The sequence below is a fragment of the Pseudoliparis swirei genome, chromosome 1 (genome assembly GCF_029220125.1).
Source record: "Pseudoliparis swirei isolate HS2019 ecotype Mariana Trench chromosome 1, NWPU_hadal_v1, whole genome shotgun sequence".
Classification (NCBI taxonomy): domain Eukaryota; kingdom Metazoa; phylum Chordata; class Actinopteri; order Perciformes; family Liparidae; genus Pseudoliparis; species Pseudoliparis swirei.
The window spans coordinates 11,375,559-11,392,913 of record NC_079388.1 but is presented as its reverse complement, the minus strand read 5'-3'; the positions used below and the strand labels follow the sequence as shown (position 1 = coordinate 11,392,913).

At 39.7% G+C, this 17,355-nt stretch overlaps 2 protein-coding genes across 4 annotated transcripts in view; both read right to left on the bottom strand.

The window, feature by feature from the left end:
* Window positions 1-331: 331 nt before the first annotated feature.
* Window positions 332-8,819, bottom strand: cdca7b (cell division cycle associated 7b). The gene is made up of 10 exons (XM_056415065.1): window positions 8,738-8,819; window positions 7,332-7,469; window positions 7,067-7,161; window positions 5,902-6,127; window positions 5,712-5,774; window positions 4,451-4,633; window positions 4,033-4,182; window positions 3,776-3,925; window positions 1,340-1,476; window positions 332-788 (listed from the first exon to the last, which is right to left on the bottom strand). Exons 1-10 carry the CDS (start codon window positions 8,753-8,755, stop codon window positions 767-769), a joined length of 1,182 nt encoding a protein of 393 aa, XP_056271040.1. The 5' UTR covers window positions 8,756-8,819; the 3' UTR covers window positions 332-766.
* A 4,826-nt stretch (window positions 8,820-13,645) lies between these two features.
* rapgef5a (Rap guanine nucleotide exchange factor (GEF) 5a) overlaps window positions 13,646-17,355 on the bottom strand; it is a 41,475-nt gene continuing 37,765 nt past the window's right edge. For all 3 annotated transcript variants that reach the window (XM_056440919.1, XM_056441084.1, XM_056441003.1), the window contains one exon: window positions 13,646-17,318. In XM_056440919.1, the coding sequence (XP_056296894.1) occupies window positions 17,200-17,318 (119 nt within the window). In that variant the 3' untranslated portion in view covers window positions 13,646-17,199. The remainder of the gene's footprint in view (window positions 17,319-17,355) is intronic.

Genomic DNA, 17,355 nt, shown 5'->3' with positions numbered 1-17,355 from the left:
CGGCCTACAAAAAGAATCAAGTAGTAGGCAGCGCACGCAACGCAAACCTTTTGACATGTCACTCCTTTCAAGCACAATCTACAACCTCTCTGTTTTGTAGAGTTGTGAAGGTGAAAATAAGTTTGATGTAGTCAACTTTCAAAGTTTAGAACATTAACCAGGACAGATTTTAACATTTGATTACACCGGCGTGAAACTTTTTCAAGGACCAGTCTGCAGATCTGTAGCACCAGTGTGAACATCCACTCACATGCATAGTTCACTAGTATACACTGAACGAACATGCACACGCGTGTGCGTGTGTGACAATAATGTTAGCCTGACAAATCAATTATACAATGCCATTCTTTATTAGAATTTACAGTAGCCAGAGAACAACAATGCTGTAAAGTCAGCAACTTTAAAAAAGAGTAGTTGGTATATAAAAAGGTTATTTTTGCATCCATACCGTACATTTGTTCCATTTAAAATCAACAGTGGAAATATTGAAAGGAAATTATACAACTCAAAAGGGAGTAGAGTCTTAAAAACAAACTTTTCCCTTCATCTTATGAAGCCTTAAACCAGGATACATAAAACATATCAACAGTGTGTGCGCCTTGTGTTAAGGTAAAATAAAAATAAAAACATATTTATGCTTTTGTTTCTCTAGTTAAATAGGTTGACTTAACCTAAATATGTACATTAGAATGTGTTCTAGGGTAGTGAGCCTGCGCTAGGTTTATCTCTACGAACATGTTCTCCTCCACGCTCTTCTCTCTGGACTTCACTGCAGATCCCTCTGAATGCTGCAATGGAGACAAAACAAACCATGAGCTGCTGTCACGACAGCTATGAAACTAATCTTTAGTCATTCTCGACCTGCAAGTAGTTTTTACAATTAATCAATAAACCCACGCTTATCTTAAATATCAGAAAACAATTAAAAAACACCCATTGCTTTCCTAACATTTGACACAAATCCAAGAGATAATAATACATTTACAATAATCATCAAATCTTAGCTGTTTATATTGGATATTAATTTAAGTCTAATTGTTTAAATGACTAGTCATTTAAAATAAACCTTCAATTTGTTAGCGTCTAGTGAGGCATTTTTAGAAACGGTGCACTCAAAAAACGATCAACAGAGATATTGAAAGGCATCTGAAGAATTGGCTTAATTTTATATATTTATATTTTCCCAATTCCATCCACAGTGCAGTAGCGCAGACCTTTCCCAACAGTTAATTCACACCGACTGCGCTTATGTTCTGGATTAGATTCCTAAAATGTTCACATCATGGCACTTTTAGGGAAATCCCACCCAGGTCTGGAACATGAGAATGCAGTGACGTACCTCTCCAGATAGCCGTGGACGTGGTCGTGGCCGTTGTAGCGGGCCAATCTCACCAGGATGCCGGTAGCACAGCGGCCCTCCTTCTTACGGCACAGACTGCAGTTACACATATCTCGGCAGATAGGGCACGACCACGTCTACGGAGAAAATGTCCAGATTTAACGACACCGTTACCCTCCTGCGCAGCAGGCCCAGGAGGCTTCTCCAGATGTCCCTCTCTGCACTTCCCAGAGACTCTTACCAGCTGGAGTAGCGACTCCACTTCCTTCAACACTCAAGTCTTAAACATGATCAAATCTTTCGCTTTTGCTTATTCTGGAAACATATACTTGTGAGTGTGTCATCCTAAAATGTGCAAACGGGCATGCATTCATAATGATCCCCACATTGTAAATACACCGGTTTGTTTTTTTAACATGTAAAGTCCCTCGAGTACCTTTTAAAGCGCTACACCAATAAAATGTATTATTTAGGGCTGTGAAACGATTAAAATTTTTAATCGGGTTAATCACAGGTTTTTGTGGATTAATCATGATTAATCACATATTACCGATATTCTCGGTATATTTTGTGAGAACATAGAGATTTATGACAAAAGACGGATATATACATTTATACATTCTTCTATACAATGGTGCTGCAACTCAGCAGTTATTTAGCAGTTTTCTTCCATATGGAACATTAATACATCTTCATCCTAAACAGAATGTTTAACCCTCCTGTTACCTTTCGGGTCAATTTGACCCCATTCAATGTTTAATGTCGGTGTTCTTTGGGGTCAATTTGACCCCAGGCTGTTTTTCACTGTGTCAAACATATCAGAAATATCAACTTTTTTATTTATTTAAAGGGCTATTTAGGTAGTCAACAAACAAACATAAAGTACCTCACACTTAAACTTGGGAAGCAATATTAATTCTAATAATTTTCTGGAGGTTTTAATTGCTGGGGTCAAATTGACCCCGAGGGTAAAATATGTACGTAAATGTAAAGGTAACAGGAGGGTTAAACAGAACATTTTTCTCTTGTTTGTCAACCATTAACTCCACCATGATACAATCTAAAGGTGGACAGATTGACAAGTGACTTTTTTTGCTCGGTCGATGCGCGCACGGAGCTCTGTGGCGCGCCAGACGGAGATCGATAAGTGTTAACGCAACGCGAAGAGACAGAAATGACATGCTGCTGTGGAGATACGATCAACAACAGACGTTTAGTTTAATAAAAGAACAAAGACGTGCTATAGAGAACATGTCAGGGGGCGGGCCAATCTCTTTAATGTCATGCGATCTACCAACACTACGCCGCGATCGACTGGCAGGTCGCGATCGACGTGTTGAGACCCTGATCTACAGGAAGTAAAAGTCGTAACAAGGTTTCCGTAGGTGAACCTGCGGAAGGATCATTACCGATGAACAGACCGTCTGCATGAGAGCGGACAGAGTTCAGATTGAAGTGGTGGATTGGAAGCTCATTTTGCAAGTGACTTTTTTTTCGTCCCGACGACCAACAACAGACGGATTGGAAGCTCATTCTGCGCATGCATTAAAAAAAAAAACTAGTTAAACCTGTAATTGGATTAACGCGTTATTTTTCACAGCACTAGTATTATTATGATGTTTTGTAATGTATGTGTAAGCTGCCTCGTCTCTTCTTGGGTTTCGTTTCGCTTGACAACTAAACGCAGTTCTCAGTCTTAAAGAAATGGACAGGAAAACATTCATCCTGGAGCAACAACTAGTCAGAGGTTTCACACACAAGCAAACATGCTGCTCCATGTGTCCAGAGATTACGGGTACATTCTGCATCCGTTGCTTGTTTTTTGCCAGTAATTGAGTGGAAGTTTCTGTAGGTGGTGGTCTTTGCTTTGTTCAGCTATCTTGGCTCAGACCTCTTCTGTCGAACACTCAGTTCGTTTTGATCAAAACTGTCTGTAAACTGAATACAATACTTTTCCAACGAGATTCAGGGTGTTTGAAAATATAAAAAGTTCAGTAGAACTGAAAATGTATTTATCCTTTCAGATTCTCTTTTTAAAACATATTTTTTAAATCCTAAGAGCAAAGTGACAAAAAAACACAATCAAGATGATTAACTTACTGTGTAAGGATCGAGGTTAATATACATGTTAGAGGAATACTCTTTGAAACAACAGATGCATCAAGATAGCATAACAACATATAATAGTGCTGTAATTATATTGTCTATAACATTGTTGTAACTTGTACTCTTACCTAGCCTGCTACATATTATGTAATTGTAATTTTCCCGTAAGAACCAGCAACAGCTTTTCATGACTGGATCAAAAAACTAGACAAACAGGTTTTTAACTTAAGATTTAATGGGCTTCGTTTTTCTTCTGACGACACCCACATTCATCTCAAGTTTAGTCCGAAGTGAGAGAAAGGAGAAGTTAACGTGTGTGATCGCACTGACCGGGTCTAGCAGCACATCGCGTACTTCCTCTCCGTAGCGGTTCTTCAGGCACGGCCTGCAGAACTGACCTTTGCCCCCCACACAGAAACCGCTGCGACACACCGTCTTGGTGTCCAGAGTCTTCTGTCTGCACTGGTGGCACGAGCTGCCCTGAGATGATGGATGACAGCCGGTTAAGAAACGCACTAAACCAGAAAACCTGACAGTAAAACACAGTGCCAAGGCCATGAAATGGGTAAACGCCTGAGGTGACTCACATTCTCTTTGTCCCAGATCTTGTCTTTGCTGCAGCCCGCTATGTTGTCCAGGTCTTCTTGGGTGATGTCGTCAACTGACCGCACCTCAAACTTGATCCTCCTGGAGCTTTGGCGCCTCCTTTTCTTTTTCTCAACAAAATCCTCATCCACCTGCCCATGTGCAATTACATTATTTAATTGAGCACGGTGGTGGAAGAAGTAAGTAAAAAATAATACCACAATGTAAAAATAAACTATTAAAATTAAAAGTCCAGCATACGAAATGTTACTTAAAAAGTAGAAAAGTGTTAGCATCAAAAGTACTCATAATAGAGAATGGCCCATTTCAGAACAATATATATATATAACAGTATATCGTACCCTCTCGGGAGATCTGGGGGCATGCGCTGAAGAGTGAAGTGTGTGTTGCACATCGTACCTCCACTAGTCTCCTGATGTCTACATTCCTGGGACTTCTGATGCTCAGCGGCTCGCTCTTCTCCTCCACTGCAAAGTTCTCAGGAGGACGAGCCTTGCGATACGGGTTCCTCCTCTCCGTTCCAATCTCTGGTTCAAACTTGCGTTTCCGTGTTGTCCCGTTCTCTGACGCCCGCTTCTTCTTCTGGTAAATAAAACAGAGTGTTTACAAATGTGTCTGTTTAAAAACACAAACCAGCCAATTCTATTATAGGGTTTGAAAAGCTATTTAAGATAAGATGTTTCTTCTTTGTAAGCACTTAAAGAACTTCTTTAATCTATTTTTCGCAATTGATATGATGTAAGAATGTATAAATGTTTTTGTTAGCCAGACAGTTGCCATTAAAACAACATGTGGCTAAAAATGAGAGCAGAAAAAATATTTTATTTCGGTGCTCGTGTCAGTCGATCTAACTCTTCTTCGCGTGTTGTGTGAATCAGGAGCCATGAAACAAATAGGAAGGCGGGATCGTTTTCAAAAATCGAAAAATATATATATATTTTTTTACATAAGAGATGTGTAGATGAAACAGCGTATTTAAGTTCAGGCATATTCCTAACCTTTAAAAAAAGCAAGCATTTCCCAAACTTGTAAGACTTTGTATGAACCCTTGTATTAAAAAACAAAACCATTTTAAATGTGTTTGAGTTGGTGTACTTGAAGATTGTACCATCTCAGTAAACTCAAACACGCCACGGCCCTCCTTTCAACAGTTTAACATACAAGAAGATCTGATGAGTTAATAATGCTTACTTCTACTTAATTTGTTTCACTTAATCACAAACATGTTGTAATATTATTGTAGTTGTTGCTTTCACTTTTCTTAATGTCTCAAATAAAAAATAGGAAATCTTTTCAAATTCGCTAAAAAGTTTAATTGTAGCATTGTTTGTGTCCCGTGTGTTACTCCTTGTTACATGTTGTGTATATATATATTTTTCGATTGTTGGGAAGGGTATTGTGGATTAGCCGAGGCTGTAACTTCTACGGTATGTGGCATTGGTCCATGGTATACACAAGATAAAACAACAAATAAATAACCACTATTTTACACAAACACGTGAAAACCAAAGTAAACATGTGGTCTTTCGATGAACATCAACACACAGACTATTAGTATTAGATTATACATCTAACTGTTGCTGCAATTGAGTTTGAATGAACTCACTGCCACCGTCCAACCACAGTCTGTGGTGGTGATGGTGCAGGCGAGTGTACTCACTTGAGGGGTGGTGGGCAGAGTCAAGTCAGCCATGGTGCTCAGATCAGCAAACAGCTTAGCTAGCTGGAAGACAGCAGCAGAGAAGAGTAAAATACATGTAATAAAGGAAGGATGAATAGCATTTTAGTACACAGAGCACACAGTTTGTCAGAATATGGAGAAAACACCAAAGTTGGTCAGGGTTCATTACCATGGCTTTGTTTTCCTGGATGTTCTTGTCTCGTTTCTTGAGGCTCTGAGACAGGAGCTCCTCTTTGTCTGCTTTCTCCTCCTCCTCTTTTTCATCCTGCTGCTGCTGCTGCTTCATCCGTTGCCTTCCTCTGGTTCTTTGTAAAGGAGGAGTTTCTTTGACTGGCTTTTTGACATTTTTTTCTTTGAGTGCCTGTTTGGCGGCAGACAGTCTTTTGACGGGAAACCTGAGGAAAACGATTAATATAAGAATCAACACATGCATCATAAAACAGGTCGGTGTTTTTGACATGGTCTCTTGTATAGCTGGGCATTAGATTGAGTACAGTAGAAAGTAGCAATAGGGTGCCCAATTAACCCTTTATATGTTTGGTTAATGCCTCTTTATTTCTGCCTGATCAGAATTTGAGACATCAAATGTGACAAATAAATAACCTCACGAGTAGTAATAGCGGTACCCGCAATAAGAGACGAGCGTTCACTTAGAAACGTTGCCTGTTCAAGATCAAACCTGTCGATAAGAAGTTGACGTGTCATTGTGGCGTCACCCATTGGTTTGTGGACTGCCATTTTGAAGCCTCGCAACTAGTGAACGGAATTGACTATATTTGGACTGCAGAAGAGTGACGCCGTGGTCGAGACGCTGTTTACGGCCCTGGCAGAGACCTGTCAATCACAAGTAGCCACGCCCCCTAAAGCATATCTGCGTTATTGTATATTTTAATCTAAATGAGTAAAAGTACAAAAATAAACATCATGCTATATTGAAGAAAACGTGAAACTAGTGACTGAGACTCATGTTTACAATGTTCACTGAGATAAATCAAGTGAGAGTTAATATCATGTTTTCATAAAAAGAAAAACGGGTGGCCAGTAGAAAGATGCAAGTTAAAGGCACTTCCTAATTGATTTCACATTTCCGAACCGGAGGTCGCCTTCTGTTAAAGACACATCATGTAGGTTTATGTTGCATTTAAAAACATTGTAGTGCAAATACATCAGACTATTTGTGTATGCTAGCAGCACTTAAGGATATTATACATAAACACATGGATGTAGGTGTTCCAACATACTGAGATACAGCGATCATCATTACGTTAAAGAAAAGTGAAAAACAACTAGCCACTGGCTTATTTAACAAATGACAGAAACACACAGACACACACCTGAGGGCAACTAAAAGACTCCTTCTCTTCGGTGGGGGGGCATCCTCGCCATCAGAGTAAAAGCCCGTGTCCACGTCGCTGTCTTCAACCACCAGCTGGAGGAAACAAGATGGAATAAAAAGCATTTTATCTGTAGTTTATTTGTCAGCTAATTTCATGCGTTTTCTATATTTTTTTGTGTATATGAGGATTTTAGTGTCTGTCAAGTGTCTTTTGAAAAGCACTATATAAATAAAATGTATTACTATTCAAAATAATTTCATACCTTGGTCTTTTTTTGCCGTTTGTTAAAAGATCCTCTCTCCTCTTCCTCGCTGAAACCTTCAAACTCCTCCTCACTGTCCGACTGGCTGAACAGACGAGCCAACTCAGCAGTGATAAACTTGGATTTGAAACACGGAGCCTGTTGGCAGACAAATGTACAATCACATTAAACTTGGTTTGGTGGAATAGATGACCGGGCATTTTTGACTTGTTTCTCTCCGAGTGGGTCCCTGTTTAGGTTTTCTCTGCACTCAGGTGACACGTACACAGTCCTGCCACTGCTGTCACGCTATTCCACTAATCAACAGGAAACGTGACAAGCCAATATATACTGCAAAGACAAGAGAGAAGAAGTCATGGTGGAAAACGTGGATGTAAAGTTTACATCCATGTTTACAGCAAAAATAATCAGCTGAGCAAATGTTTTAAGACGAAGAATAAAACTCATCTTGTTCAAGGATACACACAGTGCGTTTTCGGTGAGTAACACAAAGAAGAAAGGAAACAGACACCTAAACCTTGTAGAAATGGGCTATACCTCCTCATAGTTTAGGGTCTCAAAGACCCCAATGCGGTGTTTGTAATAAATAAGTAATTCAAAATAATCGAACCATTTGTCCCCTCCCCCCCCCCCCCCCTTTCATTCTGACTTTATTCAAACCAAATATATATCATAAGGGTTTCAAAGTGGGAACCAGTCCACTATTTCGGGCATATCGGATGAAGCTAATCATATACAGAAAATATACCACATCACATAGTTATTTTACAAAAATAGGAAATATTTTTGAGCTATGGTTAATGCAAGTATATAAATATGGACCAGAACATCTACAGTAGGCTTTATGAGCATGTCATCAGTTCAAAATCATCTTAATTGCAATACAAGTGTATTGGGTCCAACAGAGCCCCGCAGTGCTGGTCCATTTGTTGATATCTGCTGCACAACCCAGGGGTGTCGACCTCTGGACTTCCAAGAGGAGGACGACACAGTTTGGACCCAGCTCCCCAGCTCCTTGACAGAATACTGAAGGTGCACTCTTTGACTTTGAGCATCAGGTTACAGATCAATAGATCACCTGCACGTTGATGTGAAGAAGCTCACGTGCATGCTAGCTGGCCAAACCAGGGCAAAACAAAGAGTATAGAGGATTAGCAAATAGCGTTCAAGACATAACTAGCAGAAGGGCAGGGTTTCTGGGTTCCAGGACTAAATAAGCTAACGCTGAAGGAGAAGGAGAGAAAGACATGCAATACGAATGAAAGACATGCAAGCATCAATGGGCCAGCTAGATTCAGGCCAAGGCAACACCTTGTGTGTTCATTTGGACTCGCTGTGACTTTTCTTCAACAACAAAAAACAAAATGCTCGCGCGCTATATTTAAGCGACATGCTCTGCCGCTTACCTTGGCTGTGAGGGTCATTTTTATCTCCGTTTATCGGCAAATTTCCGTTCAACAGAAACTTTTGTCTTGCACGAAACCCAACGTGTAGCGGTGGGTTTAAAAATTAACCACGAGAGAATACTGGTCGTTGCCAAAGTAGGGGTTTCTTATTGTTGTCCTTATACATTCGTGAGTAGTTAAGTCCAACACTTGATCTGTAAGGCTCCACTAACAGAGGTAAGATGTAAGAAAGCCCTTAATACCTTACATTTGTCAATGAAGAGGTTTCTATCCGTGTTTAGAAGTAGTCTCTCTTCACACACACACACCCACACACACTCGCAATGGTGCAGTCCACCCGTTCGCGCGAAAAAATCGAATGGGCGTGGTAATCCATGAGAACATGAGGAGAATCTGCTTCTATCTAGTATGGGCCTAATAATGATATGATATGATATTCCTTTATTCGTCCCACAGTGGGGAAATTTCAAAAATCACAGCAGCGGTGCACATCAGAGCATCAATGAAAATAAATATAAAACACAAAACTAAATACTAAAAAGTTTTTAGTATTTAGTTAAAAAGTTTTTAGTATTTAGTTTTTAGTAAAAACTAAATACTAATACTAATACTAAATATACAGGGGGAAAACAAAGTAAAGTGCTGAGTAAAGTAAAGTGCAGTTTGCCAGGATCTCCAGCGATATACTGCAGTTTGTTGTGCAGTCTGACAGCAGCAGGTTTATATATATATACAGGACTGTCTCAGAAAATTAGAATATTGTGATGAAGTTCTTTATTTTCTGCAATGCAATTAAAAAAACAAAAATGTCATGCATTCTGGATTCATTACAAATCAACTGAAATATTACAAGCCTTTTATTCTTTTAATATTGCTGATTATGGCTTACAGCTTAAGAAAACTCAAATATCCTATCTCTAAATATTGGAATATCATGAAAAAGTATACTAGTAGGGTATTAAACAAATCACTTGAATTGTCTAATTAACTCGAAACACCTGCAAGGGTTTCCTGAGCCTTGACAAACACTCAGCTGTTATAAATCTTTTTTTTTACTTGGTCTGAGGAAATATTAAAATTTTATGAGATAGGATTTTAGAGTTTTCTTAAGCTGTAAGCCATAATCAGCAATATTAAAAGAATAAAAGGCTTGCAATATTTCAGTTGATTTGTAATGAATCCAGAATGCATGACATTGCATTACAGAAAATAAAGAACTTCATCACAATATTCTAATTTTCTGAGACAGTCCTGTATATATATATATATATATATATATATATATAATGAGGGTATAATAGAAAACTACAGGGATTTTGCCGTTGGGTATGTTGGTTTCTTTGTGTCTGCCATTGAAATGTAGACACACATTATTTTGTAATATTCCTGAGGACTCACTGGTACCTCCCTGGCCAAATAAAGTTGCAAACATATCCATAAAAAGGCTTTTAGCATTGGGGTAATCTAACTATGTATGTAAATACAATTTTGTGATAGGCTACTTTTATGTATTTCATTTCAATTGATGCTCTTATTATGACACCATTTCAGAGGCAAATGCATTATACGTGTTACTCCGTATGTAGAGTTTAGTTATAAGTTACTTTGCAAGTAAAGATTGTACGTCTGTTTCTAAAATTAAATTGTTGATCTAGCAAGTATTTAATCAGAACTGTATTATTATTTTCATGGTCAATCAAAAAAAATAGTCAAACTGCAAATCCCAATTAGTCAGAGCTCATGGGGACCTGATACACGAAAGTGTCGATTACACAATAAACATCAGCAACATAATAAGTTAATCCTTTATTCGACCTGCAGTGGGGAAATTTGCAATGCACATAATAGAAGATACCAGTAAACACTGATGGTTATTCTGCTGCTCAATTAATACTATTACTGATGATTCTTCAAATAAATTTAGCTGATGATAGAACAATTTACACATTTACTTGTATTGGAGTATATATTCGCACATTGTACATTGCCTTACATTTCATATAACGACGCTTTTATCCAACGCGACTTACAAGTGCATTCAACCAGGAGTACAAACTCAGAACAACAATCAAGAAAGTGCAATTTCTTCAAGAAAGCCAGTTAAGTGCCACTGAAGTGCTCATTGTAGGCCATTTACTCCATTTTTAGCAAAATATTTCAATATGTTTTCCACCACTGACTTTCAGGCATTTTCAAGTCTTTTGAGAGGATTTTCTGCTGGTGGCATTTAAAACATAAATTTTTGATGGAGTCTCTCGGCCAATGTTTATCATTTTCCTGAAGTTTTGTGGAATTTATAACATATTTTATATTTGGCCAGGCTCAGTAACGTTACTCATTCCTCCTTCACAGAGCAATAATTACTTCAGCACATTTTTTTGTCCGGAACATTGTATTGAACACATTTGATAATAAGTGAGCTTTAGAGTTATAGGCCTATTTTGTTATTATTGGACAGTCAGACTAGCCGTGTCCCCTGTTTCCCAGTGTCTAGGCTAAACTAAGATAAATGCATTTCTACCGTCAATTTGTAAAACAGAAATACATAAAATTTAGCTAAAACCACAGTAAGGGAGCAAAGGTTTATGACCCGATTATTTGTTTAAATCCTGGCTACAACCCAAATACTTGGGTCAATTGTATTCATTTCAAAGGGTACTTAGCCAGATTGACAATTACACACCACCTGCATCCCCGCCTATGCATTCTGTTTGTCTCACCTCCTTCATTACTACATTCATTACTGTTGTTTAGTTGTCAGAAGCCTGCTGGGTAAAATACACGTCAGGATGACTGCGAAATAATAGGGGTTAGCAGCATCAGGAAACCAACGCTGACCAAACTTCCCCTCCACGCACACACACACACACACACACACAAGCACAGGGTGTGCTTACCGCCTTGTATCATAGTTCATGCCAGCTGGAATCAGCACCGTTGAGACAGAGGCAAACAGTTTACACATTGCATTTCCCTCCACTGCAAACTCTTCAGCTTAAAGTCCACAATTAGTCTTTCAAATTTAAATGGTCTCCTCTCCATCTCTTCCTCCTTCTTTCCTTTCCTCTCGCTGCTCCGCTCTTGGTATGCCCTTCTCCCTCAGTAACGTCCATCCTGTTTTGGGTATTTTCAGGATTCTTTTGTGCTAAAGTTAACATGTAGGTAACGTAGAAATTAGAAATATTTTGGAAAAAATGTCCAGCTCTTTTGAGAGGATTTGACAGCTCGGGATTATGATAGTTCATACAGGCAGTAGAGTTAGAGGGGAATGATCCTGGGGGGGGGGGGAAGGAAACAGAGTACGGTCCGTTCAATCAAACAGTGATACAAAATAACTCTGATTGCATACATTAGAGCGGCCATGTGCGACAAACTATATGCCGTGATCACAACAATCTGGCACGAGATGTGTGAAGAGCCGCGGTTTAACTCGTAGAGAGGTGACGAGCTGATTGTCGCCAGGCGCTGAGGGGAACAGGGATCCAGGCTGACGGCAGGACGACACACACCAACACAGAGAGATCAACTGTGGACACGGCAGGAGAGGCAAAGGCGGAGAAACACAAAACAACTATGCTGAGGCACTCCTCAAGATCAAAATGATGTCAAACAAGTGCAAAGGTCTCCTCAGCATCGGGTGTGATATCGATGGTCAAATTGGATGGAGATGGTGGTGGACTTCAAGAAGAAGACGACGGCTCCACAACCGCTGAGAGTTCTGGGAGAGGATGTGGATGTAGTGGAGAAGTACAGGTTCCTGGGTTTTTCCATCGACAGCAGACTGAACTGGAAGGCCAACATCAACGCTACATGTGTACAAGAAGGGGAAGAATAAACTTGGATCCTTCAATGTGTGCAGCAAGATGTTGGAGATGTTCCACCATTCTGTTGGACCAGTGCTCTTTACTTTTCCGTAGCCTGCTGGGGGAGCAGCTTTGGAGCCGGAGACACAAACAGACTCACCTGTAAGAAGGCCGGCTCCATCAATGGCTGCAAACAGGAATATCTGAAACAGGTGGTGGAGAGGAGGACACTGAAGAAATGATTATCCATATTGGAGAACTCGGACCAGCCTCTCCACCTACTGCAGGGACAGCGGAGCACGTTCTCCAACAGACTGATTCAGCTCCGCTTCACAAGGACAGATACAGGAGAACCTTCCTGATACAGGAGAACATTCCTGATACAGGAGAACATTCCTGATACAGGAGAAACTTCCTGATACAGGAGAAACTTCCTGATACAGGAGAACATTCCTGATACAGGAGAAACTTCCTGATACAGGAGAACATTCCTGATACAGGAGAAACTTCCTGATACAGGAGAACATTCCTAATACAAGAGAACGTTCCTGATACAGGAGAACCTTCCTGATACAGGAGAACATTCCTGATACAGGAGAAACTTCCTGATACAGGAGAACATTCCTGATACAGGAGAAACTTCCTGATACAGGAGAACATTCCTGATACAGGAGAAACTTCCTGATACAGGAGAACATTCCTGATACAGGAGAAACTTCCTGATACAGGAGAACCTTCCTGCCTATTGCAAAAAGACTGTACAATGAATCACGTCTGGCCATATCCTTCTCAAATTGAATGACATCAATAAATCTTGCAACGCTTTCACTTCATACTGTATATACACTTAGATGCACTGTATACACTTTCATTTTGTTCATTTTATTTACTTTATTATTTAAATTCTTAAATGTAATGTATGTGTTCTGCTCTGCTATTTTATTGTATTGTATATATGTAAACATGTTTGCTGCTGCTTCAAAGACATTTCCCCCGGGGGATGAAGAAAGTACATATCTTACCTTATCTTAAATACACTTTCACTTGTACACAACCACACAGTATCTGAACATAAGCCGAAGAAAGACAAGCTCACCCAGAGATGTCACATAAAACCTATAATTTATTATTTTTCAGTCAAATGTTGACATAGTAAAACGCAGCTTTAGAAAAGACATGTGGCTTCAGCTGTCAGAAGGTTGAGGGGACACGAGGGGAGACGTATTGCTTTGTGACTGACTATTTTTTCATTTACAACTGATAAATAATAACAACATACCAAACATGGGCATATATTTACACATCAACAATATTACAATAAAACAAAGCCTTCAATGTGTCCTCTCTAAGCATTGTGAACTTTGTGTGTTTTGTTTTAACATGCAAACAGGTTTTAAACAACATTGCTTTAAAAAAACAAACTTAACTTTACACATTCATGACTACGGCTGATAAAACACTAAATACAGCTTCTTGTTGGTTTCCTGTCGGCTGCAGCATTCACGCCAGAGGAAACAGAAGAGCGCCATCACACCAACGTGCTCTTCTGCTGCTCCCAAGTGACCACAAAACAAAACTACAAGTACTTTGACATTCCAGCGTTGCATCTTCAAACCACAAACTTGTTGTCTTCTCAAGAATGAACGGACACATTTATGAACCTCTGAACATGGCACATGAACTTTTGTCACCTCGAAAATACATAAATTAACAATATATTACAATAAATAATTAAAAAGCACAAGTATACTGCTATTTTAACACAATGAGCAGAGGTGTATTTGTGCATGTGTGCATCATGTACAGGTAAATAGTCAAAATAACTACCACAAGGCATTTCTATGACACTGAATATGAACAGACCATGGCTCATATTTCTCAGCTTTAGCATTCAAAGTATATTCAAAATGAGACAATGTAACTTCCAAACAATGAAATCAAGTGAACTCCCTCAAGAGTTTTGCTCCTACAGGACCGCCTTACTCAGTCTGGTGGCTACTGTTTGCACAATTTAGACTTAGCAAAAGTTACATAGTCTCCCTTTAAAGGGAGAATCCACCTTTTTTATGAAGGTTTTACTTATAATCTTCAATGGTTGATGACATATTTGTGGATATGAGTAACTCCTGGAGAGAAACAATCTCAAGATTCACATGTAACACTTAATCCTACATCCACATACATTTAAATACTTGAATTGCCCAAGAAATCTTTCAATTAAGCATTCAATGTATTAATCTATGTGGGTAACCATCACACGTGTAGGTGACAAAACGTCTCATGGTTTTTCTTACAACGAACCAAAATATGGTTTTTTTCGCTAAAGATGTTTGGGAGTTCCCGGTCCTCCCGAGTCCATTTGATTCATTAAGATCTGCAGAAGAAAGCCGCTATGCGCCCTGAAAGGCTCAGTGCTGACATTATGACATTTGTGGCAACGAACATTACTACTGTATTGCACTTTGGCCCTGTGAGTTATAACCATCCAAACAATGCAGGACATGCACTGCTACAGAACATTTAAGAGTTATTAGCCTTTGGATATTACCACAGCAGAAATGTACCACTGTAGTGACTGGCTATGCATGAAGCTACACTGTACAGGGCAAGGACCAAATAACACTAGAACATTAAGAAGGTCAGCCATATGTGATGTTGTGGTTTTAGAGGGTGCGTCTTAATGTGTATGTATGTATTGTCACTCAAATGTGATATCTGAATGATTCTCCTCATTCCATGCTACATTTCTTTCCTGGTGACAACTGATTGAGATTAGAAACAAGACAAGACGAGTCCCTCTGTGATTTAAATAACAAATAGTGTGTAATTAAGGACCTGTTTGGTTCAGAAAAGATGTTAAGAGTGAAATTGTTGGGTGAACCAAAGCTGAGAGAGAGCGAGAAGGTCTTATTATACCGGCCTGTGCCCTTGGGCTTCCATTATTCTGTCCACACAATGTGTTGATTTTACCAGACAGTTTACACGAGACAACTTGTGAATGAAGGGATATTTTCAGTCAGTAAGGAAGAATTTAAAAAATCGAATGATTTTCTTAACCCTCCTGTTGCCTTTGGGTCAATTTGACCCGATTCAATGTTTAACCCTCCTGTTACCTTTATTTTTACTGACATATTTTACCCTTGGGGTCAATTTGACCCCAGCAATTAAAACCTCCAGAAAATTATTTGAATTAATAATGTTTTCCAAGTTTAAGTGTGAGGTACTTTATGTTTGTTTGTTGACTACCGAAAGAACACCGACATTAAACATTGAATCGGGTCAAATTGACCCGAAGGCATCAGGAGGGTTAAATAAAGCTTTGTCCTTGCAAATGTCTGTGGCACTTAACTTATCTGTTGATAAAAAGAAGAATAAGAATAAGAAGAATAGCTCTGTGATGGGGTTATGTTTCCATAGCAACCCAAGGAGAGTGTGATACCATCGCCTACCTTGAAATCATTATAATGTCAGAAAGCATCTTTGCAAGCAGTCATATCTGTTTTACATGATCACAGATCAGACGTCATACCAGGGCTCAACCGAGAAAATCTAATTCTATGGTTTAAAAAAAAGAGATCTACAGTTTATCCATGCTGCATGACTCGGTGTGACATTTGGCACTGACAAACGTATAGGTCCATATTGTATATAGTGTCCTTATCTAAAAACATTAAAGAGAAGAGTGCATGAGGAGTGTCGAACAGGACTCTAAAATGTGAAGGAGAGCCAAAAACCATTCAGTCCTCACCAAAAGTGAATGAACTCTGGCACGTTCAGGAGCGTTTGGGTGTTTCCAACATCAGTCAGTCAATAAAAGCCTCTCACAAAGCCTCCTTCACATGCCAGACACTATTGACGAAGCTGCACATCTTCAGGCAAAAGCCTCAGTGAGAAAAGGTAAAAAGATGTCGGTATGTTAACGTGTTGTACTGCTGCGGCCCTGGTTGCTGCTTACTTTACGTAATATGCAACAACACAATAACCAGAAAAAAGCTCCACATCATACACCTAAACAACTTTGGCATGTATCCTGGATATGCATGCATCTCGAGGCAGGTATGTGATATGCAGATGGAGTTATATGAGACCCGTGAAGGGGAAGATTGTGGCCACCAGGTAATAAACACATTTAACTCTTCTACAGATTGTTTGGTGTTTGTAACTGAGGAAGAGGCGTTTAAGTCCTTGTTGGCCTCCTGGACGAGACTTGAAAAACAGAAATAAAGAAACATTCCACCTGCGAAACAGGCTCATAAATAACCCAAAACACAAGAACAAAACTATTCAGTCCAATAGATACTGTACAAACTAATTACAGCCTCCTCTTCTTCTCTTCGTCTCAGTTTGGCACCCTCTGTCTTGCTGCTGCGTCTCCTCCCGAAGCGTGAACGGACTTAAATCTTTTAACCATATCTCCTTTATAAGGACATGACCAGGGTTATGAAGTCTTGAGAGAACAGGCAGAGTGCAGCTCGGTTCATGGGTCTACATGGCACCTTACAGTCCACTGGGCACTGCGGCTGGTGGTGTGACTTTGTTGCAGTGTGTGTGTCAGTGTGGGGAAAAGCGTTGTCCATCACACACACTCGGTGCTCGCGTTGCCACTGTGTCCGGTGTGTTTGTTTCTGTGCGTCTGTGAGGGTTCGTGGGCGTCTGTCTTTAAGCACGAGGCTCGAGCTTGTGTGACAGCTCGAAAAGCGTCTGTTGATTGTCGATAATGTGCAGGTAATGAACGCTCGCCCTCACCTCCGCACTGTCGACCCCAATTACCTCGTTGCCTAAGAAACCGACACAAAACACGCACATTAGTCCCAC

Bases quoted from the DNA above. Each gene is read 5' to 3' on its own strand.
- cdca7b (XM_056415065.1), bottom strand. The intron at 4,634-5,711 runs GTGAGTACACTC...TTTATTTACCAG, and splicing joins CTCTGCCCACCACCCCTCAA to AAGAAGAAGCGGGCGTCAGA. The intron at 789-1,339 runs GTACGTCACTGC...TCTCCATTGCAG, and splicing joins GTCCACGGCTATCTGGAGAG to CATTCAGAGGGATCTGCAGT.